Here is a 27010-nt window from a genome sequence, read left to right on the forward strand (position 1 = left end):
CAAGCATAGTTACCCTTTTACCTTTGTAACAGGCAATGCAACCTGTCCTAAATCAACAGTTCTAGTTCATTGGTGGGGAAAATGTGTTTTCTCTCCTGGAATGAATGTTTAGTTCCCTGTCTCCATGTTAAATGATGCTGAAGATGGGGAGGAGCAGGTATTTTTCATTCTAATTATCAGATGCCATGAGTAAAGCATGCTACTCCTTGCATGGAATATTGATGTTGCAACATATTCCTGCTTGAATATTTTCCATAACACTTCTGTACCCTATACCTTCAAATAGGGGTAGGCTAAATAAAGACTTTTACGTGTAGTGCTTTCTTTACTAGTATACTGCTTATCAGTTTGATTTGCTGATATTTCTACTCTTGTCTCAAAAATAACTGGTGCTTCCATTTTTTGGGGCATCTGAGAGAACTTCCCCTATATTGTGTCTGTCTCCTTTTGCCAGACCGCTATGACAGATACCACCCAATGGGTTGGCTAAACAACAGGAATTTATTGGTTCAAAGTTTGGAAATAGAAGTTCAAAACCAAGGCATCAGGAAGGCTATGCTTTTCCCCCAAAATCTATAGTATTCTGGTGCTGCCTGCTGCAATCCTTGAAGTTCCTCAACTTGCATCTCTGCCTCCTGTCACATGGTGGTCTCGGTCTCCTTGTGTCTGCCCTTCCAGTTTCCATTGACTTCCACCCAGCTTCCTCCTATTCCCTGTGACTTTCTCTGACTTCTCTTTGTAAGGTCTTCAGTGGTATAGATTAAGACTCACCCCAATCCACTTGGGCCACATTTGAACTAAAAATACCATCTTTAAAAAGTCATATTTACAATAGGTATACACTAATGGGGATTTAGATTAAGACTAAGGAAATGTCTTTTATTCAGGATGCATAATTCATTTTACCATAGTGTCATTGAATTTCAGTGTTTACCATTGGGATGGTTGTCTGATGTAAGCATCACACCTTAATGTAGATTTAAAAATTAAAAATGCAAAGAACCCATATGACCCAGACTTTCAGAACCCATTCTACCTCTGTACATCATGAAAAACATGTGAAGAGGATGTGATAAAGAGCATTAAATTCAGTGTGCATGTGGGTGAGCACCCACAGAGTGAACTGTTGGGTACCAGCAATTGATCATCTTTATCAAATTTTTTGGGCTCTTGTCCAAATAATAGGTATTCCGCCAAAGATTGTCATGGTATATCCTGAAATAATTTTGGAAAAATATATGATTTTTTTCCTTTATTTCTAAGCTACTGAGTTATAAGTCGCTGGGTCAGAACCCTGGGGATCTGAAGATGAAAACATTTGGTCTGTCCCTTCAGTCTAAAGGACGGTTAATGTGAAAGTGAAATGGGTATGTAGAAGGAGGAATGCCTATGTCCACGCGGGAAGTTGGAGAAGTTTCATAGAAAGTTGTTTCTGATACTGGGTCTTCAAGGGGAAATGGGATGTTCCAGGCAGTGAGTCTATTATAGGAATAAAAATAACGATAACAATATTATTAGTGAAAAGAACAATATTTATTGGATACTTTGTGTGTCAGTTTGTATCTTAAGTGCTCATATGTTCCTCATAGGAACCCTAAGAGATAGGTACTGCAGATGAGGAAACTGAAGTAGAGACACTCAGTTAACGGCAGGTCCAGTGTCCAAATCCAAATTCTTCAGCTCCAGTTTCCTCTTAGTATGAAAAAAAAAAGTATATCTGTATCTATATCTATCTATCTATCTATCTATCTATCTGTCTGTCTGTCTGTCTGTCTGTCTATCTATCTATCTATCTATCTATCTATCTATCTATCTATCTATCTATCTATCTATCTATCTATCTATCTATCTACTTTATCTATAAAGACATGTTTGGGGAATGGCAAATAACGGAATGGTTAGAAGTTAAGGCATATGGATATTTGCAGGAGTTTTGGCTGGACAGGTCATTATGGATCAGATAATGAAGAGCCTTGGAAAACATGCTGAAGAGTTAGAATTTTATTCTGTGGAAGCAGTATCTGTGTTTCTTAGAAATGAAACCTAGAGATCACCTTTCTCAGAACTGCCTGGGGTTCTCAGGCCAAACTCCAGATTTGCTAAAGCAGCGTTCCCCTGCTTTCGAATGTGGCCAGGGTACGAGTGCTCTGACATGATGAAATGTAAATAGAACCTTATTCCTAATATATGCAGCTGCTTTCTCTGGTCAGCTACTATGATTTCCCCCTAATTTCCTGGTGTTTAATCTGCTAAATTGAAAATTATGTAAAGAAGGCTGTGAGGTTCATTTTTTGTGTATTGGATTCAATGTTGAATATCCTATTGGAAATGCAAAGTAAGAAGCTGGATATTTGATTTGGAGGTATTGAAATTTTGAGTTTTCTGCTTATGAGTGGTAAGAGATGCTCATGGGTATAGTTGTTATTCATGGTGAAAAATTGGACAGTAAGCTTGCCTGGAACCCACTGAAATAAGAAAACTCGAATCAAGATTTTAAGAACACCTATGAAAGCAAGAGGAAACCCAGAGAGAGGAGTTATTAGAGAAACCAAGGAAGAAGGGTTTTATAATGGTTTCTTCTTTATCAAATGCATCAGAAAATTCATGTAAGAAAAGGGCTGAAAACAAAAAGGGCCAGTGGTGACCTCATAAAGCAGAATTTTGCTAGAGTAGTAGAAATGGAAGCTAGATTTTAATAGGGTAGCAAATGGGTGGGTTAAATTATTTGTTGTAAAAACCTGACTTTGAAAAGAAGAAAGGTAATGTGATCATTAGAAAGGGACTCAGGGTAAAATGAGCGTTTAAATATTAACTAGCTGTTTCAGTCAAGATTCTGTAGGGAAACAACCGACAGGAGATATATGTAACGTAAATATTATAAATTAATACTTATCTTGGATGACTAAGGGGGTGGGCAAGTCCTAATTCTGTAGAGCAAGTCACAAGCTGGGAACTCGGATGAAGGTTTTTGATGAATTCCCAAAGAGAAGCAGGCTGGCTAAAGTAGAAATGGATTCTCCCTTCTGACTGCTGAAATCATCACTTCTCCTTTTAAGGGCTTCAACTGATTGGATGAGCTTCTCTCATTGTTGAAGGTAGTCTCCTCAGTTGATTGTAGATGTAATCAGCCATAGATGCAATCAACTTAATGGTATTTAAATCTACAAAAATCCTCACATTAACAATCAAGCCAGTGCTTGCTTACCAAACAACTAGGCACCATAACCTTAGCCAAGTTGACACACTACCTTTCTTTTCTTATTGTATAAAATGTAACTGTTAGAAGCATTGAAACAATTGAAACCATACAGATATACACACAAAGAAAAAAGTAAAATTCCTTATGATCCAATAACCAAGTGATAACAACTTAAAATTTGTCATTATTTTTCCAGCCATGTTTCTGTCTTTTCTGTCTCTATATATTTGTAGTATTTGTGTATTCATTAATTATTTTCAAACTTTTTAATCTTTCCTATTACATATATATTTTAATATTTATATTGAGATATTTTCACACACCATGCAGCCCATCCAAAGTATACAGTCCCTGGCTCACAGTACCATCACATAGTTGTGTGTTCATCACCACTATCATTTTTAAAACATTTTTAATAAAGAATAATAAAAAGAGAAAATTAAAAACCCATACAGCTCCTACCCCTTACCCCCCCCATTGCCACTAGTATTACATTCTACCCAATTTTTTTTTATGCCTTATCCCCCTCTATTATTTGTTTATTTTTTTGTCCTTTTCTCTTTACTCATCTGTCCATACCTTGGATAAAGGGAACATCAACCACAAGGTTTTGACAATCACATGGTCACATTGCAAAAACTATATATTATACAATTGTCTTCAAGTATCAAGGCTCCTGAAATACAGTTCAACAGTTCAGGTACTTCCCTCTAGCCACTCCAATACTCCATAAACTAAAATAGGATATCTATATAATGCATAAGAATAACCTCCAGGATAACCTCCCAACTCCATTCAAAATCTCTCAGCCACTGAAACTTTATGTTGTCTCATTTTCTCTTCTCTTTTGGTAAAGAAGTCTCTCTCAATCCCATGTATTCATTAATTTTTAATGAAAATACGTTTCAGCTGTTTAAATTATTATGTATACTGTTGGAGATTGAATCGTATCCCTCACAAAACACATGCTCAAGTGTTCTGTAGGTGTGAATGCATTTGTAATTATGACCGTTGAAGATATTATTAGTTAAGATGTGCCTAACTGAATGAGCATGGGCATTAATCCAATATGGCTGAAGTCCTTATAAGGAAAGGAAAATGACACAGAAGAACAAGCCATGGAGAGCAGCCAGAAATTAGAAATCAAGAAAACCTAGAAGAGAAAGGAGAAAACATTGCTCTGTGCGTTGCATTGTGATAGAAAAGCCAGGACCAAAGGTCACTGGCAACCTACTCAGAGTTCACAGTCTTTCTGGAGGAAACATCACCTTGTTGATGTTTTGATTTTGGACTTTTCCTAGTCTCAAAACGGATCCAATAAATTCCTGTTGATTAAGCCAGCCCATTGTATGGTACTTGTTTTACCAGCTAGGAGACTAAACATTTACCTCAATGTATTAGAAATACTTACCTTTTTCACTAAATATTCTTCTACACCATTACATTTTCACAGTTGCCTAGAATTCCAATGTGTGTATACCATAGTTCATTTAATCCTATTATTGGTACTTTAGGTTTTTGAAGTCTTTTTCCCCATTGAAAATAGGGCTACCATTAATAAATTTGTGGTTAAATTGTGGAATTGGCATATTAAACTAATAGAGCAAGGTCCAAAATTGAGTGTGGGTTTATGAGATCCCCAGATCAAGTAAATGACTTCGTCTTAGTTAAAGGACAGATAATTTTTGTGTGTGTGCAAGGAGAAAAGTAAAAGCTCGTAGGTGGTAGATGGTGGGAGGAAATATTGGGAGAGTGCCTTGAGAGTGTAACCATGTGATAATCTCGTTTATGTTAATATGGAAACAAAGCATTTCATTGACTTTGAAAGGGCAGATTGTCATAGGGTGTTTTGGGAAAGTGAAGGTTTGAAAGAACAATAGAGAAGGAAAAGAAAATATATTAAGGGTGGACCATGGAGGTTGTGAGCAAAGCTGTATCTATCTGCTATTGAATAGATCCCTTAGTTGCACTGTCCTTTCCAGCAGCATTCAGAGTCTAGATTTAGGAGTTGAGAATGTCAAAGCATGACTTAATTTACAGCTTGGAGCTTGTAGGATCAGGTAGGTGGTCTGCATGGACCAGGAAGGGGCTGCACAGGAGGAGTTGAAGATGTTATAGAGAGTAGTTACCTATCTATGGTCACATAAAGAATTCAGTCCCCCAGGAGGGACTAATAGAAAACAAATATGGGAACTGAAAGCACAGGGATTTGAGGATGTCAGAGAGTTGGTATGAAAGGACTAAAGATGAGAGCTGAAAAGTCGTACATCTGTGTTTGGAAAGTGGGGCTTGGAGCTTTGAGATTTTAGAAGTGGAACAATTCCACACAAAGTCAAGATCCAAGGATTTGGTGAGCTAAAATTAAGAGAAGATGAGGCCATGGAGCTATGTGTTGTTCGTATGGGTGTGAGTGATTGGAGGCTTTTTAGTTGAGGAAGAGTGTCCTAGAATCCATAATCCTGGATAACTGCCAAGAAGATTGGTAGCAAATAGAATTGAAGAATAAGGGTGATAGAGAAGCTTGACCTGGAAATTTAGAAAACATTTTTGGAAGACAGATGAGGTAATGAATATGAGATGAATGTTTTTGAAGTGAATGGCATCAAAATAGCAAACGTGAGCTTCTAGAATGTCAAAGTCACCTTGTAGCTTGAGTTGTAAGAGTTGGGTGTGGAGGCGGTATCAGGACATTCTTACCCCACAGCGCTGAGGCACTGGTGTGGAAAACAGAATTCTAATTCTAAGTGCCAGAGTGAATTTTCCTCTAGAAGAGAAGGTGAATCTGAGGGTATATCTCATATAAGATATACATACCACATATATCTTCAAGTATAAGCTGCTGACTTGCAAGTTAACATAGAAAGTTGGGCCCTTAGTCATAGTATCTTAGAGTGAAGGACAACTTTCTGTTAGCTGCTATTTGTGTGTATGTGTATGCGTGTGCGTGTGTGTGTGTGTGTGTGTATGAGTTGCACATTTTCTGTTTCTCATATGAATTGTAAAAGTCTGTTCAAACTGAGAGAGATAATAGATGTAAGGTTGCCCTTTATCAGAGGAATTGCTTTACATTATAGAGGCTAAGGTAAAAGGGTATTGTGCAATACAATATTGATGGCCTTTGTTTCCTTTGTCAGAAATACTGGGTATAGTTGAAAAATGTGTACCCAGGATCCAGGAGTTTTTCTTTCCATCCAGTGGCAAGAAGTCACAATGCTTTGGGGCCCACTTATAAAATACAGGTATTGAGTTCACTGCCCTTGAAAGGTCTCCTTAACCTAAAACTCTTTAATCTTTAAGTCTATGTACCTATCTCTATTTTGTTAAGACCGCCATATTCCATTAGCTCTCTACTGTCCTTAGAGAATTCTCTTAGATCTGTAAACTTGGGAATTAGGGGTAAACTCTGTCTATTCTTAACTCTTTGCTGGCATTTCAAGAAGAACTGGATGGGAATGGAGTGAGTGGTGAGTTTTGATACAAGAATGACCTTATGAACGACTTTAATTCTAGAAAATAGGTCAGGAATAACCAAAATGCGAGAATTGGTAGATAGTCAAACTCCTTCAGGAAATCTTGGCTAGAGGGCTGCCTTTGCTTGGGCCAGGTGTTTCCTGTGCTCACCAGTGCTGTAACTTCAGTACACCAAACAAGGCTGTTGCCTGCATACAGCTAGCTTCTGTAATGTGACTGCCTTCAGAGAAAAAAGGGTGGATGTAAACATTTGTCTGGATGTATTTTTAAGCTAATAGAAATAATTTATAGATTTAGCCTTAAATAGGTGATTTTGGAACCTAGCGCAGTGCTTTGCATATAGTATTAAACCAAACACATATACACTGACCTGGATAAAGTCCCTCTGGGTAATTTAACAATATTCCATCATTGTGAAGGCATGTTTCTGAATCAGAGTCAAGGACTGCTTCAGGTTTTTCTTCCTTCTCATATCCATCGCCTTTCGCTTTTCACTTCTGCCCAGTATTTCAGACTGATTTATTTATTTATTTTTTGCGCACAGCATCTTACTCTTAAATCTGTTTAAACTTGGTTCTTTGCTTTTTTTTTTGGTCCTGTCTATTAGGTCCTTCAATTTAATCATCTGTGTCTACTAGATTGTTTCCCTATAATGCTGCAAGCCACAAAGTGAAGCTGATCAGGATTTTACAGCCCTGGTGATTTTCCTTCTGGTATACTACCAAGAAAAGGCTGTAGCACAAAAAGCCGATGAATCATTTTTTAGGGCTTCTGCTTTCTGTTTTGTGTTGTAAAATGAAGTATGGTCATGAGCATGGAAATTTGTGCTCACATCATAAACGTAACAGAATAGTAATATGAGGTTGTCAGTGTTAGCAGTGGTATCTTTACATGTGGTATATTGTATTTTTAGCACGTCGAGGTATGCAGAGACCATTCATTCATGTAAAATTTCACTTTTGTATATTTTACTTGCTTACATTGGAAGAAGACTAAAATTACTCAGCACCTGCTGCTCTGTTTCTGGATTTGCCCTGGGGGCCTTAAACCTGTTAGGTCATTAAATCATCACAGCAGGCTTATAGGGTAGGTATGATTTCCCCCATTTTACTGAAGAAAGAATGAAGCTGGCCGTGTTGCGTAACTTTTCCTAGGCCACCCGGAGAATAAGACTGAGAGATGGAATTGGATTTCTGTTTGTCTGACTCTAACTACAGTGGACTCCCTAGCTGAAAGTAGACAAGGGAATGAAAACAGGCCTTGTGGATTAACAGATTCATTTTGATGCAGAAATGAAGCTCAGTGCTGTTGGTTGAGAAGGTAGACTGTTGGGAATTAATTCAGTTTTGTTCTGAGTATAATCTGTGATGAGTTGCTGGGCTTCTGTCAGGTAGAACTGCCAGATCAGAAGTGCTTGCTCTGGTCATAAAGAATTTCATTTCTACGCAGTACAGTTCCCCTCCAGAAGGGAGTGAATCATGGGAGCATACATTCGTATGTGTCACAGAGTGTGTTTCTTCCAGCCTGCTGGAGGTACTGCTGGCATAGGTATTATATTCTGATTCTAAGCATTCGATTCAGGGCCCCGAAGCTGGGCTCTAGGCTGGGGTCCTACCTCTTCCATCTGTTCCTGCCTTCCAGTTGTCCCTGTATATACCACCCTCCTGATGTTTACTCAGGTTTTACTACTATAGTGGGCTCTCTCATTATTCTATCCTAAATATGCCTATCAGAAAAATAGTTTCCAACTAATTGTATCTTAAACACTATTTTGCTTCATATTCTATTATTCCGTTTATATAACATCAAGGCGGCAAACTGTACAGATGGAAAACTGCTTAGTGGTTGCCAAGGGTTAGGAATGTTGGGTGAAGACAGGTATTACTCTCAAGGGGATAGCATGAGGGAAACAGCATGAGGGAGGACTAGTGACATTGTTAAAATGCGACTTAAAAATTATTTTTGAAACAGTGCAATCCTTCTTAGAACAGGTGCTCAGGTGATAGTTCATGTGCTTTTTTAATATATAGTGATGATGATCAGTTCCCTGGATTAAGAAAAATAATAGTCTATTGGTTGCAATTTCATCATATTTTGTTACTCCTTTGAAGAAAAGGACATCTTTTAAAAGCACTGCAGTATTGTGGGGAAGCAATATTAAAAATAAATATTGAAATTCTTGGGTGCCATATAAAATAGAGGAATACTCTTTTTTCTTTTGTAAGAAAAGGTTATTTGGTGAAATCATCTGAGCAAACAACACAAATGATCATAAATTAAGGTATGTTAGACAGAGCTGATATCAGAAGACCTATTTACATTAAAAAAACATTACTGTTGACAGAAAGAATTTATATTTCAAAATTGTTTTAGACAAGCACTTAGACACATTGCAAGTGAACTTTACAAAAATCTGTAAGTTTTCTTATGTCAGATATCAAAGAGGTTTTATAATCTGTTTTGGCTGTTATCTATATTATACTCTTATCTGTATTAACATGGGGTTGGTTTTATTTTCTAAAAGAACATATACCCTGGAAGTAATTGAGATTTTTTCTCTTTTTTCCCCCTGTTTTAACAGTGTATCCTACTCAGTACATGTGTCTGAAGATTACCCAGGTATGCTTTCTTCTTTTTATTTTTATTATAAATATTCACGCCATGACTCCTTTGAGTAGTCTTTTCTTCAGGAGATGAAAACTATATATACATATATCTAGGGGTGAAACACTGACAAGGGAAGATTGTAAGAAACAGAGCAATTCTGTTGATTGCTTGTGAGGTACATGTCTTACCCTAAGATTCGGCCCAGCATTAAAATAATTTCCAAATGAAAAGTAGTTTACATGAGCCCATATGACGGCTACTTCCTATACATTTACAGCATTAATATTAAAATGAAGACGGCCTAAATGGTCCATTTGTTAGTTTTGTAATATTATTTGGCTTTTCATACTGTAAAAAATAATACTTAACCGGTATCAGGCAATTTTTAAGTACGTATATAATTACATAATTTATTTCTCATAACCATCCTGTGGTGTTGGTACCATAATATCTCCATTTTATAGATGAGTGATGGTCCCATGCTCACAGTGCTAGCGAGAGGAGAAACAGTCCAGAGTTTATGCAGTATGCCACTGGACCACACTTACATCTTACGTAGACTGGGTTGTCCTCACTTGGTGTCTTAAAATACATCACTAGTTCATAAGCACTTGTTCATAGAAAACATAATATGAGTTTACTGTACATCCATTTGTGATCCATTTGCCTAGAAATGAAATCAGTATATTTATTCTAGGCCAGGGTCAGTCTTACTGTCTAGACTCACACTAATCTCATCAGAGCCTAAAACGTGTAAACCAACCCAGGTCATAATTCTAAGATGTGAACAAGGCATTTATATTTAGTGGTTTTCTCACATATAATATTTATAATTTTATGCTAAGAACAGAAGCACCGTAGGCTTAGTTTAGATCAGCATGTGACTTTGAGTCTGCAATAGATAAAAGAGCAGAATGCAAGAATCTATAGCTTATTGTAATTTGTGGTTAAGATTACTAAATACCACATTTTAACTGCCTATAGTGCACATAAATAGTTTTTTGTTGTTTTTGTTTTTGTTTTTTTGTTCAAATATTTTTATTATAAAATCAGACGTTACTGGAGTAACTGTTGTGATCTGTCAGGATCATAAATGCAATCAGAATTCCAGTTCCCAATGGAATCTACCCATATTATTCACATAATCTATATGATTGCGATAGTACTTGTTTCTGTATAAACTGAATAGATTACCATCAGTGATTTTGATAATATATACTTTAAGTATTAAAAAAAAATAATGAGCTCATAAATTATATTGAGATAACATTAGGCTACCTTAGAATTTAAGTATTTTATGTGGTAGTTTGCATTATGTATTCAATCTGAGAAGATTAAATGCTACATTTTAAAATAATTTTTAAATCATAAACTTCCTTTCAGTTATTTGGCTCTGATCTCCATATGTCTAAAGAAATAGTATTTGATAAAATTATTGTTCATGTTTTCAATGGGAGTTATTCAGTATGAAGAATATGCCTATTTTTAGTAGCAATATAAATAGTTTTCCAGAAAGATTTTACTAGAAGAACCAAAGCAAGAAATATTTATAAAGAAAATTATTTTTGTTGATGTGTAATGCAATCAGCCCTCTCCATTATTGTGGTATGTGGTTTTTGATACAGAATATTTGGAAAGTATGTTAGAAAAAGCCCCACTATTTATTGTAAATGTTCTCATCAGACACAGCTCCTAGAGATTTTGGCCATCAAAGGGGCAAGACTTAATGTCATGGTAATAGAAATGCTACAAATCCAGGCCCTACTTAAGAACAATTAGAGAATCGGTCTGTTTCTGGTCTGTATCATGGGGAAATAAGGTAGAAGGTGCCTTGACTAAATCAACTGAATCATCTGTCTAGCTCCCTCTTGTGAACTAGAGGTGTTACCCTGGCTTTTTCTTGTAGTAAGAGAGCACCAAACTGGAATTCGTAGATTAGGTATTGGTTATTGTTTGTGCTCCTTTTACTAAATTGTCTTCTTGGAGCAAGTTTGTAGTCAATTCCCTATATAATTTCTTAAAAAAGTAGTGTAAATATAGTTTATATTTGATCTACATGGTCAACGTAGGTTCTGTTATGCTATAATAAAACATGGGAGAGTGTTCTGGTTTTAAATATGGAGGCAGCGTTGTGACCATGTTTTAAACACTTGAGGCAACCAGTTCACCGAAATACACCATACAGCACACATTATACTAGGTATTTCCACGTACATAATTTCATTTGATTATAAATGCCAGTCTTTGTGATTGACAGAACAGGGACAATCCTGGTATTTCATACTGAAGAAATGTGCTGAGAGAAGTGAAAACCAAGTCTACGTAATTCAATACCAATTCCCTGTCACTTCTGGGGAAAAAGTAGTGTTAGTACTTTTCTTCAAAGTGAATATTAATGTAATATTTTCTCCATTATTAAAATTTTAATCCACATTTATTTGCACCATGGGTTGATTGTTCAGTCAGACTCTTGAATTTTTCAGATACACACATAATTCTTATAATTCAACATTAAGCCATCTGCTGATAAAACTTACTCTATCCTTTAAGGAGAAAATATGTATGATAACAATAGATGCCAAACAGGAATTTGATAAAGATTTAACCCTTTTTTTAAATATAAAAAAAGCTTGATGAATTAGAAAAGGAATGATACTTCCTTTTGAAAAACAATTGGAATCATCCTCTCCAATTTTGAAACGGGGAACTGCCAATTATCAGCTCTACAATTAAAAATTATTTTGATTTGGTTCCTGGTGCCTGCCCATGCAAAAAAAAAAAAAAAAATTAGTTTGAAAGTTCTGGCCAGAGCAAGAGGAGAAAAAAAAAGAAAAAAAAAAAAAAAACGCAGGTGAAAATCTTGGAAAGAAAGAGTAAACATATCATTATTTTTATATATATAAAAGATAAAAATCTTTATCTCTGTGGTTATTTCTTCTTTCTCATTCCTATTGTTTTATATTTGCCCTATCTTCTGTCCCCGCTTTGATTTTCCTTCCAAATAATTTACTTATCTTTAAAATTCTTTCAAACAAATAACTCTTTTAGCCCTTTTAAAAATTTTCTATGTAGACAATTTGATATTATCTTTATTAGTTCCTTCTGCTCATGTTCTCTACACTTACTTTTTTCCTTTTTGCTGGATTTTTTAATAGTTTAATGATTAGTTTATCATCTAAGTGTGAAAATACGGGATTTTCTTTGCCCTTTTGAAATGTATTGGCATTATCCTCCCAATTCAGATGACACTTTTTCTGTCACCCTATCTAATTTCCCTAGAAAGAAATTCTTCATAATTTTAAGCTTCTAAATATCTTTACCATCTGTTAGAACCATTTTGTATATATTTTTATGAATATGTGATTACATATATAATAACATACATATGAATGAAATACTAAAAGATATGGGTTGATTCCTGAAACAAAATGAAGTAAAGTCTCAACAGGCAGAGTTCTTGAAGCCTGCCATGGCAGAGACCTGGGTTCGGTTCTCGGTGCCTGCCCATGCAAAAAAATGAACTAGAGTAATCTGGCTTACTTGTACTTCTCAGTGGATTTACTTGAGATAGTATCAAAATGATAATATCAAAATGTCTACATAGAAAATTTTTAAAGGGCTAAAAGAGTTATTGTTTGGAAGAATTTTAAAGTTAAGTAAATTATAATACTATAGACAGTTTTTTTGCTTTTGAAGTTAATGGATCAGGGAATAGGTGTGTGTAGTACAAGTCACAGGTAATTGGCTCTGCTGTAACAGAACAGGAGAATTCTTTCTCATCAGTTCCCACCTTTAATTAGGATGCTTAGCTATTGGTGGGGTACATTCCTCCTCACTAGTATCTTGAGGAACGATTGGATAGTTCTGGATCCTCTAGTATCTGTGAGTCTGTAGAGTCTTGACCTCTGTGCAGATACTTGAGCTTTGTGTATAGCTTTGTGAGTGAACTAATTAACTGAGAACTAAAATTCTGTACAAGCTCTTATCTAATCATAGCCTTTAAAATATAATTGTTTTTATAATTATTAAGCATTTCTAATTCATAAGGTACTGCAATTTCTGAGTGAAAATGTTTCACATATACTGAAAAAACATAGTATAATGGAAAAGCATTGATTTTTGGAGTCAGATACAAGCTTCACAACTTATTAGCTGTGTAATTACTTAAGTAATATGGACAAATTATTTAATATCTTTGAGCCTCAGTCTCTTCAACTTAAAATAGAGAATGATAGTTGATTGGCTTAGACACCAAGAATATAATATATAAAACTCAAGGAAAATGTCCAGAATATAATGCAAAATCAACGTAAACATTTATAATTATAATCATTTTTTCCTAGGTTATACAGTAATGAAAAAGAAAATGACTTGGCTTAAAATATGATGCCTTTGAAATAGGATGAAAGCATGTGTTCAAGAGATGCTTTGTCCCTATTTCTATTCATCTCTCCCCAGTGCCCATGGAAGCTCTGTAGTACTTAAGTATTCTGGTAGGGAAGTGAAAAGAAAGAATTCATTATTAACAGATCTTAACAAAGACGTGTGGTTTCCATACAAAATATACACATTAAAGAGCCTAACTTTTCTCCAGAAAAAAAAAAACAAAACTTGGCAGCTCTGGAGTCAAGTGGGAGAATTCCACTGAGGGAATTTGGGTTTGAAAAATTCTTATTCTGTCACTGACTCATTCTGTTACCTTAAATGCATCTCTTGCCTTTTTTATGTCCTACTTTTGTATCTCTGAACAAAGATGATCCTATTATTACAAACGGCAAAATAGTGTAAGGAAGATTTAAACAACAAGAACCAAAAAAAAAAAAAAACAAAACATAAAATTCCACTTATGTATATGGAAATATCTTTAAAAATCATAAACAAATATGTTCATTTAAGAACTAAGCTAAGAAGGCCATGGCTGAGATTAAACAGGATCATTATCCAGTTAGAGGCAGGGTCTAGATTAGAAGTGCTTTCTCTACCCTCCCACACTTCCTTTCATGTCATTAGTATATTATGGAATCTGGCTTATTGTGACATAATGACAATGTAATAGACAAACTCATAAAACCTGAGAACAGTTTGGACCCAATTAAATTATGCCAAAACCAGAAATCGAAAATGTTTTAGGATTTAAAAACTAATGAAAATACAAACTGATAAATGAAAACTTTTTAAAAAGCTAACGTTGTTAGATCATTAGTCTGTTTCTCCTCTATCCCTCAAGGATGTGGTGAGAATGTTAATAAGATCTTGGTTAAACCGTAACTCCTTTAAAATGTCTTAGAAAAGGTTTCTTATGTGCCCCAGCCCTTCTCCCTCTATCGTTCTCACATTCAGCTTCATTCAGTATACTTACATTATTGTGCTACCATAAGGTAGTATTGTGTTATCCTAATACACCATAAATTAAAAAGGGGATATCTATTTAATTCATAAGAATAACCTCCAGGATAGCCTCTCCACTCTGTTTGAAATCTCCCAGCCACTGACACTTCATTTTTTTCCCATTTCTTCTTCCCTCTTTTGGTCAAGAAAGTTTTCTCAACCCTTTGATGCTGAGTCCCAGCTCGTTCAAGGATTTCTGTCCCACCTTGCCAGGGAGGTTTACACCCCTGGGAGTCAGGTCCTACGCAGAGACAGGGAAAACAGTGAGTTTGATTGCCATGTTGGCTGAGAGAGAGATGCTACATCTGAGGAACAAAAGAGGTTCTCGGGGGGTGACACTTAGGCCTAATTTTACGTAGGCCTAACCTATCCTTTGCTGTGATAAGTTTCATATGAACAAACCCCAAGATTGAGGAATCGGCCTATTGATTTCATTGTCCCCACTTCTTGCGAGAATATCAGGAATTCTTCAAATGAGGAAGTTGAATTTTACCCCTTCTCCCCATTCCCCCAAGGGGACTTTGCAAATACTTCTTTATTCACTGTTTAAGTCACTCTGGTATTTTTCGGGGCATCACACTAGACAAACCTACAAAATCTCATGGCTATTCAGGGTTCCATGCACTTATGGTGTTCAGTTAACCTGTCCATATAAGTTATATTAGGAAATGTACTAGTCGAAATATAAAGTTTGTACCAAATGAACACTTTTTGCTTTAGTCTCACACAGAAATTGAAGTTTTAAAATATGAATGACCATCGATTTTCAACACCCTGCAATACTGGCATTCCTTTGTTCTTCCTCATGCAAAAACATTTTTTTAATTTGTGCATTTAGACACTATTATTGTACACTCAAGGCATTCCTAGATTATACCATCTCAGTCTTTATCGTCTATCTTTCCTTCTGGTTTCAAGGATAGTTTGAAGTCATAGCACTGCCCTGCAGTATTATGCAACTTTTATTTACCAAAATGAATGAACTTGAATCAAATCTTACTGTTTTCAGTGTCAAAGCTTTATGAAGTTCTTTTAGTAGACTAGCCCTTTAAACTGAGTTACTCATTTCCTTGCTCTCTTAAACAGAAAGTTTTAATTTATCTGCCCCTTGATAATTTAGTCAGAGCCCCATCATCCCATGATGCTGTAATATTGCATAATTCTGTGTCCACTTTATGAATTTTTTGGAATCTTCCCTTCTGATTGGTGGCCGCCCTTCTGGTGTTTTATTGCATCCTTTTTAATACTTGATTTCTCCTTAGGTTTGCTAAGGAACTCATTGTGTACACAGAAAACAGATAAACTAGGTTGATTCAGTATCAAATAACTTCAAATGTGTAAAACTGAGTGAGGGTTTAAGAAATGAAACAACTATCTTTAATAGAAGGGGGTTGGATATTTACTTTGAAGTAAGAGGTTACCGTCAAAAGAGGATAGATAAGTAGTCAAAGTCTCAACTTATGCAATGAGCCAATAATTAAAAATAAATTTATATTAAATCTGTTTCTTACGCTCTGGTCAATTGTGATAAACATGAAAGTCTCACACTTGTTTGATGGTATTTTAAAAACTAAATAAAGCAAAATTTGCGATTAAAAGAGATCAAAGTAATAAGATAAAATTCTGTTTTGTTTCAAAACTAATCCACATCCATCCTCTCCTATCATCTTGAACAACTATTTAAAGCCTGTGTCTGTTGAGAGTCTTTTGAGAATAAGCTGTGAATACAAATCATTATCATTTACTCATTACCCAAGGTCTAAAAACAGTACAGATGTTTCTTTGGAAATAAAGTGATGACTTAGATATCTATCAATTAAAACTCAAGTTCTCACTGTACTGACACAATATTTTGAAAACTTGGCTTGAAAAGTTCTTTTACCTTACATTCCATCAATCATCAAAGCACTGCATTTCCCACAGCAGAAATTAATACAGGCTTCCATTATTTCTTAGTATTTTCTAGTATTATTTCTGTATTTCATACAATTTGGTATGTCATCAATAGGTACATTATAGAACCATTATTTTGAATTCACTTATTAATGAATTAATGAAGTATTTCTTAAATTGCTCTTTCACAGACACCATGCAATCATGAATGAGCAAAGTAGAATAAAAAGCTTTCTCTTACTTTAATTTCAAACTCATTAGTATATACTTGGGAATATATATTTTTCAGGGAAAAACATTAAGTTATTGACTATCTTATTTTTTTTCCAGGGGAAGCAAATAGTGAATAACAGTACTTAGGTAATTGCGGGAAATTTAGTGTTCTATGCACCTAACTTGATAGGGTATATAGATAAAATTAATTCATGGAAGAAGAATAATTTTGAACCTTTACATTAATTTAAAAATATATATTAGAGTATTATAAAAGATATTATTTGTAACAAAAGCACTGGCTCAAAATCTTTACTGAATTTTTATTGTATCTTCTTCATTGTGCCAAGCACTCCTCTTTCAGCTGTTCCTCCAGGCATTCCTATAGGAGATACTGATGCTAGGCAGGACCCTGTTCAGCGAGTTGGGGCAACCATTAGCAACAAAATGATTCATTGCCACATGAGATATTATATAGATGCATCTGGACAGCCTAAGCTATATTTCTCTAGAATATGCAAACATCTTTAAAGAGTTTTACAATCAATTCACATGCAATTCAGCCATTACATTATCAGTTTTTTTGAGTTTAATCAGAACAGTGTTGTGCGCGTCAATGTAAGGTTGGAACTAAGATGATATGGACATAACTAACTTTTTAAAATAAGAGATTTATTTTTTCAAGGTGCTATGCATTAATTATCCATATTTTCTTGCAGATAATACGTATGTGTCAAGTTCAGAAAATGATGAAGATGTATTAGTTACTACGGAGCCAATTCCAGTCATTTTTCATCGAATAGCAACAGGTAACAGGCATACAGTTTTTCTCAACCTAGATTAATGTGTTCTTAATTGTAGATAAATTTTTTTTAGCAATTACAATACATACTTATCCATAAATCTAGTTCTCCATGCAGATTTTCTATTGAAAGTTTAGTTGTTTTTCAGCAGTTTTTGAAAATGCATATATTTACACTTCTTTAAAAAATCTTGCTTAAATGTATTATGTTGTTAATTTGCTCTTGTTAAATTATTTCCATGTAAAGTGTTTTAGTTTGTTAATGCTGACAGAAATGCAGTATACCACTAATGGGTTGGCTTTTGAAAAGGGAATTTACTGAGTTACAAGTTTATAGTTCTGGGGCCATAAAAATGTCCAAACTATGCCATCCAGAGAGAGATACTTTGACTCAAGAAAGGCTAATGGCATCGGTTACAACCCTGTCAGCTGGGAAGGCACACCCCTGGTGTTTGCTGGTCTTTTGTTTTCTAATTTCAAAAAGCTTCCTTGTGGGTGTTTTTTTTCCCCTTGCATCTCCAAACATCTCTGTGTAGACTCTGAGATTTTTCTAAAATTTTTACTTCTTGAAGGATACCAGTAAGCATATTAAGGCCCACCCATAATTGTGTAGGTCACATCTCCAAGGAATCAATTAATCAAAAATAACCTGCCCAAATAATAAGTCTGCCCCTATGAGTCTGGATTAGGAAAAAGAACATGGCTTTTCTGGGGTACAAAACAGCTTCAAATCAGCACATATAGTGACACAGCTGGAAAAAATGAATATTTCAAAAGCACACTTAAGGCAAAGTATGTATATATAAAGGAGGTAAAGGTATCTATATAGTGGTACTTTAATTTGACCATGTTCTTATGCAAAATTAAAAATTAAAATACTTCCCATATTGTGTAACTCCCCAGTATGACATATTTATGAAATATCCTTAATTCTCTTGCAAAGGAAAGTACCACTGAAGGGGTTCTTTTGTACCAGCACACATAAATGTTTGGTAAAGAACATTATGAAAAACTAAAATTATTTTCAAATTATAACTTTCTTTCAGAATTAAGAAGGACAAATGACATTAACTGTTGCTTATCCATAAAATCCAAATTACAGAAAGAAAATGGAGAGGTATGTAAGTTATATTTTATATTTCTTCAAAAGGATTGATGTAGTTCAAATTTATTTTGCATTTGTAGTTAATATAATCACTGTTATTTATATTAGGGTTGTACATGATAAATGGTAACCTAAGTTCATAGCTTAAGGATTTTTTTAAGCAGCTATATTGAGGTATATTCACACACCGTAAAATCCACCCAAAATATACAATCAGTGGCTCACAGTATAATCATGTAGTTGTGCATTCATTACCACAATCAATTTCAGAACATTTTAATTACTCAAAAGAAGAGCCACCCCATACTTTTTATCCCCTCCTGTTACTGACCCTTAGCATTGGTATGGTGTATTTGTTACTGTTGTTGAAAGATTATTAAAATGCTGCTGTTAACTATAGTCTATAGTTTGCATTAGGTGCATTTTACTCCATATGCCACTCTATTATTAATGCTCTGTAATACTGAGGTACATTTGTTCTAGTTCTAAAAATATTTTTATATAGGTACTTTTAATCACAGTCATCGTCTACTGCACGGTTCATTGTGCTATGCAACCCTGTGTTTTATCCTCTAGTTTTCCTTCCCTTTCAACCACAATCACATGCATAATTCAGTGCTATTAATTATATAATGTGCTTCCATCACCTCTATCCATTTCCAAACATTTAAATTCAACCTATTTAAAAATTCTGCAGACATTAAGCATCCACTCCCCATTCTCTATTCTCATTCTGTCTCCTGGTAGCCTATATTTTAGATTTTAACTTATTAATTTACTTATTATGATTAGTTCATGTTAGTGAGATCATACAGTATTTGTCTTTCTGTGTCTTACTTATTTCACTCAACATGATGTCCTCAAAGCTCATCCATGTTGCTGCATGCTTCATGCTTCAGAACTTCATTTCTTCTTGCTGCTTCCATTCCTTTTTTTTTGCATGGGCAGGCACTGGGAATCGAACCTGGGTCTCTGGTGCGGCAGGCAAGAACTCTGCCCCTGAGCCACTGTGGCCTATCTTTCCATTACATTTTTACACCACATTTTGTTTATCCATTCATGGATTGAAGGACACTTGGGTTGATTCCATCTTTTGGCATTGGTGAATAAGGCTGATGTAAACGTCATTGAGAAAACATCTGTTAGTGACCTTGTTTTCAGTTCTTCTGAGTAAATACTTATTAGAAAGGTTGTCGAGTGATACAGCAGTTCTACACTTAGCTTCCCAAGGAACCACCAAACTGTCTTCCACAGCGGCTGTACCATTTTACATTCTTACCAATGGAGAATAAGTGTTCTTAATTCTCCACATCCTCTCCAACACTTGTAGTTTTCTGTTTTTGTTTTGTTTTGTTTTAATTATTGGCCGTTCTAGTAGTTGTGAAAGGATATCTCATTGTGGTTTTGATTTGCATTTCTCTGAAAGCTGTAGTGATGTTGAGCATCTTTTCATGTGCCTCTTAGTCCTTTGTATTTCCACCTTGGAGAATGTCTGTTAAAGTCTTTGGCCTGGTTTTAAAATGGTTTATTTAAATTCCTTTTTTATTGTTGAGTTGCAGGATTTCTTTATATATTCTGGAACCTTACCAGATATGTGGTTTCCAAATATTTTCTCCCCCTGAGTCAACTGCCTTTTCACCTTCATCACAAAGTCCTTCTGAGGTGGGTGGAAACAGTGGCGTGGTGGATGTGACAGGTGCCCGTCCAGAAAGGGCCAAGGTGGTGGGACCCATAAGCCTGATTTCACAGGCCAGCATTTGGATCAGAACTGCCGCACGGCATCTGTTCTTGGAGGCAGTGCTTCTCCCGTCCTCCCAGCCCAGGCAATCCTCTGGGCGGGAACCAGGCCAACCACAAGCTGCTTGCATCGGGGGTGGGGGTGGGTGCCAGCAGCCATGGCTCATCGATCCTCTCCCCAGGTTCTCTGTCTCTTTGACTTGCTCTTTCCTGGGTATATTGCATGGTACTCCCCTGCTCTTCTGAGTCCCAGACCAGCTGCTTTGGACAGTTTCTGCCTGCCCTTTAGGTGGCTTTGGTGAAGCTCTGCCACTCCTCATTCCAGCATCTTCCCAGAAGTCCTCCTAGTAGCTTAGGGACATTCGTGTGGTAAAGTGATTAGTCTAAAATTAACTTTTCTTTTTGTCGTTTTTTGTTTTCCTTAAAGAGCTTGAAATGCAGGCATGATTACAAAGAAAGCCACCTTTCTCCTAACTATGCTAAAAAGGCCAGGTGTAGGAAAGTCACCATTAGGTTAATTAGTTGTTTCTTCAGATGACTTTCCATTGTTTGCACTTTAAACTTATAACACATTTAGTTCTGTGAATTGAAAACTTAAACTTCAAACTAAAACGTATTTAATTAAATACCGTTTTGAAACCTACAGCCTAGAACAAATAATTTCTCTGTACAGAAACAGTTGTCTTTATAATGAGGTTCTTGTGTCTTTTCATAATTGTATTTATTTAATAGTATTGGACTCGGTGTCTTCTTTCATATCATTGCGTGGAGTTGCAGTGAAAGTGAAAACAGTCGAGAATACATAATACTGAAAAACTTTTGATGAAGATGATATCTGTATGTGTTTGTCAGGTTATATCAGAGTAAAACTAAAGGTATAATTGGTTGTGCTTAAGTTTTTTTTAAGTTAGTGCTAATATTTTTATTATAACATAAAGCAGTATCTTATACATTAACTCAATTTTACAATAAAAACATTTTGTATATCACTGTAGAGAAATTGCTGTAGAGATAGCTGTCAACATAATAATGAGTTCGATTTTAAAAGTCCATTGAGTTGTTTGATAAGTAAATTGGAAAGTATTTGCTGTGTAGAAAATAGTAAAGATAAAGATAACATTTCCCAGGCTAGCCCCACAAAGCCCATTTAAGCCAAATACTAATTGAATTATATGTTTATAAATACGGCTTGAGTTCTGGGATCCAGAACAAACTTTAATATTCCCTCTTATTCTTGATTTATGTCTGATTACTTTCTTTAGGATAACTCAGATCAAGGTTTTAACTGTCAGTTCTCAGAGCACAGGAACCGTATTTTTTTTGGCAAGGCACCCAACTCCATCTAAATCATGACACGTTCTGGTAGTCATTAAAGCATTCCCAGTATTTGGGTGAAAACAGAATCATTTACAATCCACAAGACACATATATGTGGAGTGATCAAACACTTTCTAAATCCCTGTGGTTTGATTGAGAGACAATGAGAAATAGGGGTAGAAGTGATAAACTTGGCAAATGGACAAAGAAATAAATGCAAAGGGAATTTCTGAGAAAAGAGTGCAACAAACATGCAGTCAGGATCCAAGGATAAAACTCAAGTTTAAATAGAAAAAGTACCCTGCCTCAAGAATCAAGAGTCAGGTTGGCTATCAGAGCCCTTTATTGCAAGGTGTTAAGGAAGTAGCAGTTAGATAAAAGGCTCAATTAAGTGAGAGAAACAGTGCCTAAATATATTTTAGTTGTTTTTTTTTTAAATAATTAAATGAAAATGAGACCAATTTTATATATATATATATTATTTATGCATGGGCAGGCACTGGGAACCCTGAGTCTGTGGTATGGCAGGTGGGAACTCTGCCTGCTGAGTCATCGTGGTCTGCCCCAATTACATATTTTTAATTCTCCTTTTATAATTTGTTTCCTGAGAGTCCCACACTGCAGAAGTCTACGAATTAAAGAAGATAAGTACGCATAAGTTGTTAGTTTGCATCAGATATTTAATTGCACCACCCTCTCAAAGAGCAGTGAAATACAACTTTAAATAAAGCTGTACACAGAGCTAAATGGACAAACAAAACTGTCTGTTACTATTCTTTTTTCTTGGATTGGATTGCATCAAGCACATGTTTCCATAAAATCAATGGAATATGCACGAGACATGCTTGTCATGACCCCTTGCTGCTTTCTTTTCAAAAGGAAGCAACCTAATTTTGCCCTTAAAATTGTCTTCTTACTGCATTATTTTAAGGAGTCAAGACAGAATAGTACAGTGGAAGAGGATTCTGAAGGTGATAATGATTCTGAAGAATTTTATTACGGAGGACAGGTAAGTAAAATCTGCTCTTCCAAAGACACACTTTGAAAGTTAGCAGTAGCCATGTGTGTCTTAGTGGAAATCTGTTCCTCAGAGTTGAGACTTAGGTATTATTGGTCATAGTTCTGTTACCAACTGAGAAATCTGTTTGAATTCTCTGTTTCTCATTTTCTACATATTTTCAGAAGTTTAGGTTACTGTGTAATTCATTTAACTATAGTCATACAGTTAAATGGAAATTATTCTTAATGCATTATGGAGATTTTGCAGACAGCATTTTATTATGCCTTCGGCTTTCACATCCCTCTAGCATACTGTGCTCAGTCAGTGTTTTGAAATGATAACACTTGAAACGAAAGCATAGATTGCTAGTTTCAAATAGAAGGTGATTAATCTTTATACAAAATTGATAGGCCCTAATTATTGAGTATCCTCATTATTCTTTTGTGTTCATTGCCACCCTTTCCCATAAATTAATATAAATGTCCATTGAAAATTATGTTATAAAATATAATATGAAAATAGCATATCGACAATGCATATAAAAATCCCATCCGATTTTTCCAGGAAAATGACACAATTTAACACTGAGCAATTGACTTCTTCGGTTTCTGTCAACCTCTTGATCAAATGTGCATTTTAATTTGGGTAGTATAATGGTAGAGTGTTCTAGTTTGCTAGCTGCCAGAATGCAACACACCAAAGACGGATTGGCTTTTAATAAAAGGGGATTTATTTCGTTAGTCCTTCAGAGGAAAGGCAGCTAACTTTCAACTGAGATTCTTTCTTATGTGGGAAGGCACAGGGTGATCTTCTGGCCTTCTCTCTAGGCCTCTGGGTTCTAACAGCTTTTCCCCGGGGTGATTCCTTTCTTTATCTCCAAAGGCCTGAGCTGAGCTTTGAGTGCTGAGATGAGGTATGCTGAACTGCTTGACCTGTGCTAAGTTGAATCTCTCATTTAAGCACCAGCCAATTAAATCAAACATCATTAATTGCAGCAGGCACGCCTCCTAGCCGACTGCAGATGTAATCAGCAACAGATGAGGGTCACATGCCATTGGCTCATGTCCACAGCAATAGAACTAAGCACCTTCACCTGGCCAAGTTGACACCTGCATCTAACTACCGCAGAGAGCAATATGTTAAGAGAGGACATTAAGCCAAAGCTAAAATTATGTAGAAGATTATAAGTAAATTTATTTAGTCAGAATCAAGAATTAGTAATTTGTCAATCAAGGATATACTAGGCCATAGAGAGATGCTGAGGTAAATAAAATTAGATTTCTCCTCTCCAGAAATGCTTTTCTAGCAATGAGGTAGTTCTCCTACTGAAATGATTATTTTACCAGTATAACACCTTGATATTTATGCAGAAGAATTCTTCCAGTTTTGCCTTCTGAGGGAAAAAGATAATTTGTGCCTTGTTTGTTTTTGCCCAGCTAAGTCTTATGGAGGACAAGCATACATGCTTTCCTGCTGTCTGGACACTGAGACATTTTTCATATCATCTGCCAGACATTTGATTTGTTCCTTTCATGTTTGCATTTTATTTGTATCAAAATAGTTTAATTTTACCTTTTAAACATACTGAATTAATCTAGACCTATGTGAACCTAAAAACTTTAGTGAATGAATTGCTGAATTAAGTATGTTTTTTTTATGAGGCTGAGAGAGAAAATGTTTAGAGCAGCCTCCACGGGATGATCTGTCCAAGAGAGTGCCTGTGTTTTGATTCTTCTGATTCTCTTCACCCCTAAGTAATTTCTAAATCATCTCTTTTCATTAGGTGAACTATGACGGGGAACTGCACAAGCACCCACAACTGGAAGCTGATTTGTCGGCAGTGAGAGAGATATATGGGCCACATGCGGTTTCTCTCAGGTACATGCATAAGTTTAGTGAATAAAAATCAAAATTATTTGGCAAATCAACAAAGGTATTTCTTTTGGAGTATTTTAAATCATTTTTTTTCTTCAGCTTAATTATATTTGAAAGTGAGGGAGAGTCTTTCAACTGATATAAAATAGCATATTTATGGCTATATATATGTATTTTTTTTGGACATGTGCCATAAGATTTCATTGATTGCGTAAAAGAAATTGTTTATTTTGGAGAGTTAGTTCTGTGAGATGATTGGCCATAATTCCTGTAATAGATTGCCAGCTTTGCCCATGCTGTTATCATAAACCAGGGATACATCCATTTGAACAAGAAAAGTAAATAATGTGTAATCATTGGAGTCCAGATCACATTGCGATTCATGATCTGGCACTTAAAAAAAAAAGACAAATTTGAACAGTGTTAGCATTTTGCAGTAATTAATATTTTATTTGGTGTTAAACTTCTAGACCGTTTTTTACTTTTAATCATCATCCTTATTTACCTTTCTTTTTTCTCCTTAATTTAAGAAAAGTCTTTACTTCTGCCATTCTAGCTTCCAGTAATCAGATCCGATTATTTCAAATTCTTGTTTAAATTCTTTGAATGATTCTTTACCTTCATGGTACTATCCAAGGAAGCATGAAATTCAAAACAACTCTCAGCCTGACCTCAGTCTCTTTTACCAGCACCATATTCATCCAAAGCAGAATTGTCCCTGCTCCCCAATGCAGCATTCCCTCTTGACTGGGCATTTATACAAGCTGTTCCCTTGTTAAGGAATGCTTCCCCCTGTCTTAATTTGCAGGGCTTCTATGGCAAATAACCACACAACAGGTTAGCCTAAACGACACGAATTTGTCTAGTACAAGCTAGAAGGCTTGTGCTTCCTCCTGGGGTCGGTAGAGTTCTAGCAATCCTTGGGTCCTTTGGTTTTCATGTCACATGCCAATTAAATACCTAATAATCATAGGTATTTAATAAATGATTTCTTAAGAAACAAACAAAAAAACTAATCCATATGCCTTGAGAGCATGGAAAATACTTGGTAGGGAGAGTAACAGTGGCTCAAGAATGACAGAGTTCTTGCCTGCCGTGCAGGAGATACGGGTTCGATTCCTGGTGCCTGCCCATGTATAAAAAAAAAAAAAAGGAAAAGAAAATACATGATAAAAAGTCTTTAACTACAAAAGCAAACAATGTGGTAAAATAACCCTCTAAACAAAAATAAGTATTTCAAACAGGAATACTTTCTCTTTTGGATTCTGTTGACTCCTGGCTTCCAGATTCTCCCTGTGGTTTTCTCTCTACAAGATCTCTAGTAATAGGACTAAGACCCATTTTCATTCAGTTGGCCGTACTTTACCTAAAAATAGCATCTTCAAAAGGTCCTATTTACAGAGGATTCACACCCACAGGAACAGGATTATGATTGAGAACATGTTTTTTCCTAGGGTATAAAACTCAATCTACCACGCCTCCCTTTGTTGTATTTATTCAAGAAGCACTCCAAAGGTCAGCTCTTCCCTGTGGTCTCTTTGAATCTCCAAAACAGATTAGTTATTCTGCCTTCTTGACTGCTAGTGCATTTGATCCTTACCTTGTTTACTAAACTTTCATGTCTTCTTGTAATTATTGATTAACTTCTCTCCATCTAGACTGTGATTTTTGTGAATACTGAGCAGTGCTTTCCTGTTGTTTGCTTTCTTTTCTTTTCTTTTTGTTTTTTGTCATTTTCGTATTCACGCGCTGAGCATAGCATGGGCGTACATTAAATATAGACTGGTAGGCTCTTGATTCTTTTCAGTGGCAGCTTCCACTAAAGATGTTCATATCTCCAGATATGGTTGCATTCTGTTCAAAAGACATGTACAGATTTTGAGAGGGCAAACAAGTACCTTTAACTGGGAAGTACAACCCAGCTATAATTTATAATTGCCGGTTGATTCATTTTAGTTGCAGAAACAGAAGCTCGCCACTCCCTGCAGTATAAGATAAGCTGCAGTTATATACACCAGACCCTCCCTCTCCCGTTCAGGAAGGTTTATCAAGAGTGTAGTGATCGAGAGTGATGGGATTGTATTTAGAAAAGCAAATCTTTCAAATCTTCAAGGTTTTAGCAGATTAATTATCATTTCACAGCTAATCTCTGTTGTGGCTCCAGGGTAAGGACTATGGTTCTTTAATAAATGATATACGATGAATATAAATGAATACAACAGATATCATCAATAAATAGCCCAAAACAATTTCTAGTTTTTTAAGTTTAATTTAACTTTACTTTTAGTTTTAAGTACAACATTTTGACGCTCTCTCCCAGATCTGTAAGAGGTAATTAATAATACAACACACAACTGGACTTCTTCCTGTTTGAAATACTTATTTTTGTTTAGAGGGTTATTT

General features: G+C 35.6%; 1 protein-coding gene across 3 annotated transcripts in view; it reads left to right on the forward strand.

Moving 5' to 3' along the window:
• The window catches only part of PARP8 (poly(ADP-ribose) polymerase family member 8), a 200006-nt gene that overhangs the window by 94466 nt on the left and 78530 nt on the right, over nt 1–27010 (forward strand). For all 3 annotated transcript variants that reach the window (XM_077117121.1, XM_077117120.1, XM_077117123.1), the window contains 5 exons: nt 9252–9289; nt 17491–17580; nt 18620–18690; nt 22664–22741; nt 24516–24610. In XM_077117121.1, the coding sequence (XP_076973236.1) occupies nt 9252–9289; nt 17491–17580; nt 18620–18690; nt 22664–22741; nt 24516–24610 (372 nt within the window). The remainder of the gene's footprint in view (nt 1–9251; nt 9290–17490; nt 17581–18619; nt 18691–22663; nt 22742–24515; nt 24611–27010) is intronic.

The sequence above is a fragment of the Tamandua tetradactyla genome, chromosome 9 (assembly GCF_023851605.1).
Source record: "Tamandua tetradactyla isolate mTamTet1 chromosome 9, mTamTet1.pri, whole genome shotgun sequence".
NCBI lineage: Eukaryota > Metazoa > Chordata > Mammalia > Pilosa > Myrmecophagidae > Tamandua > Tamandua tetradactyla.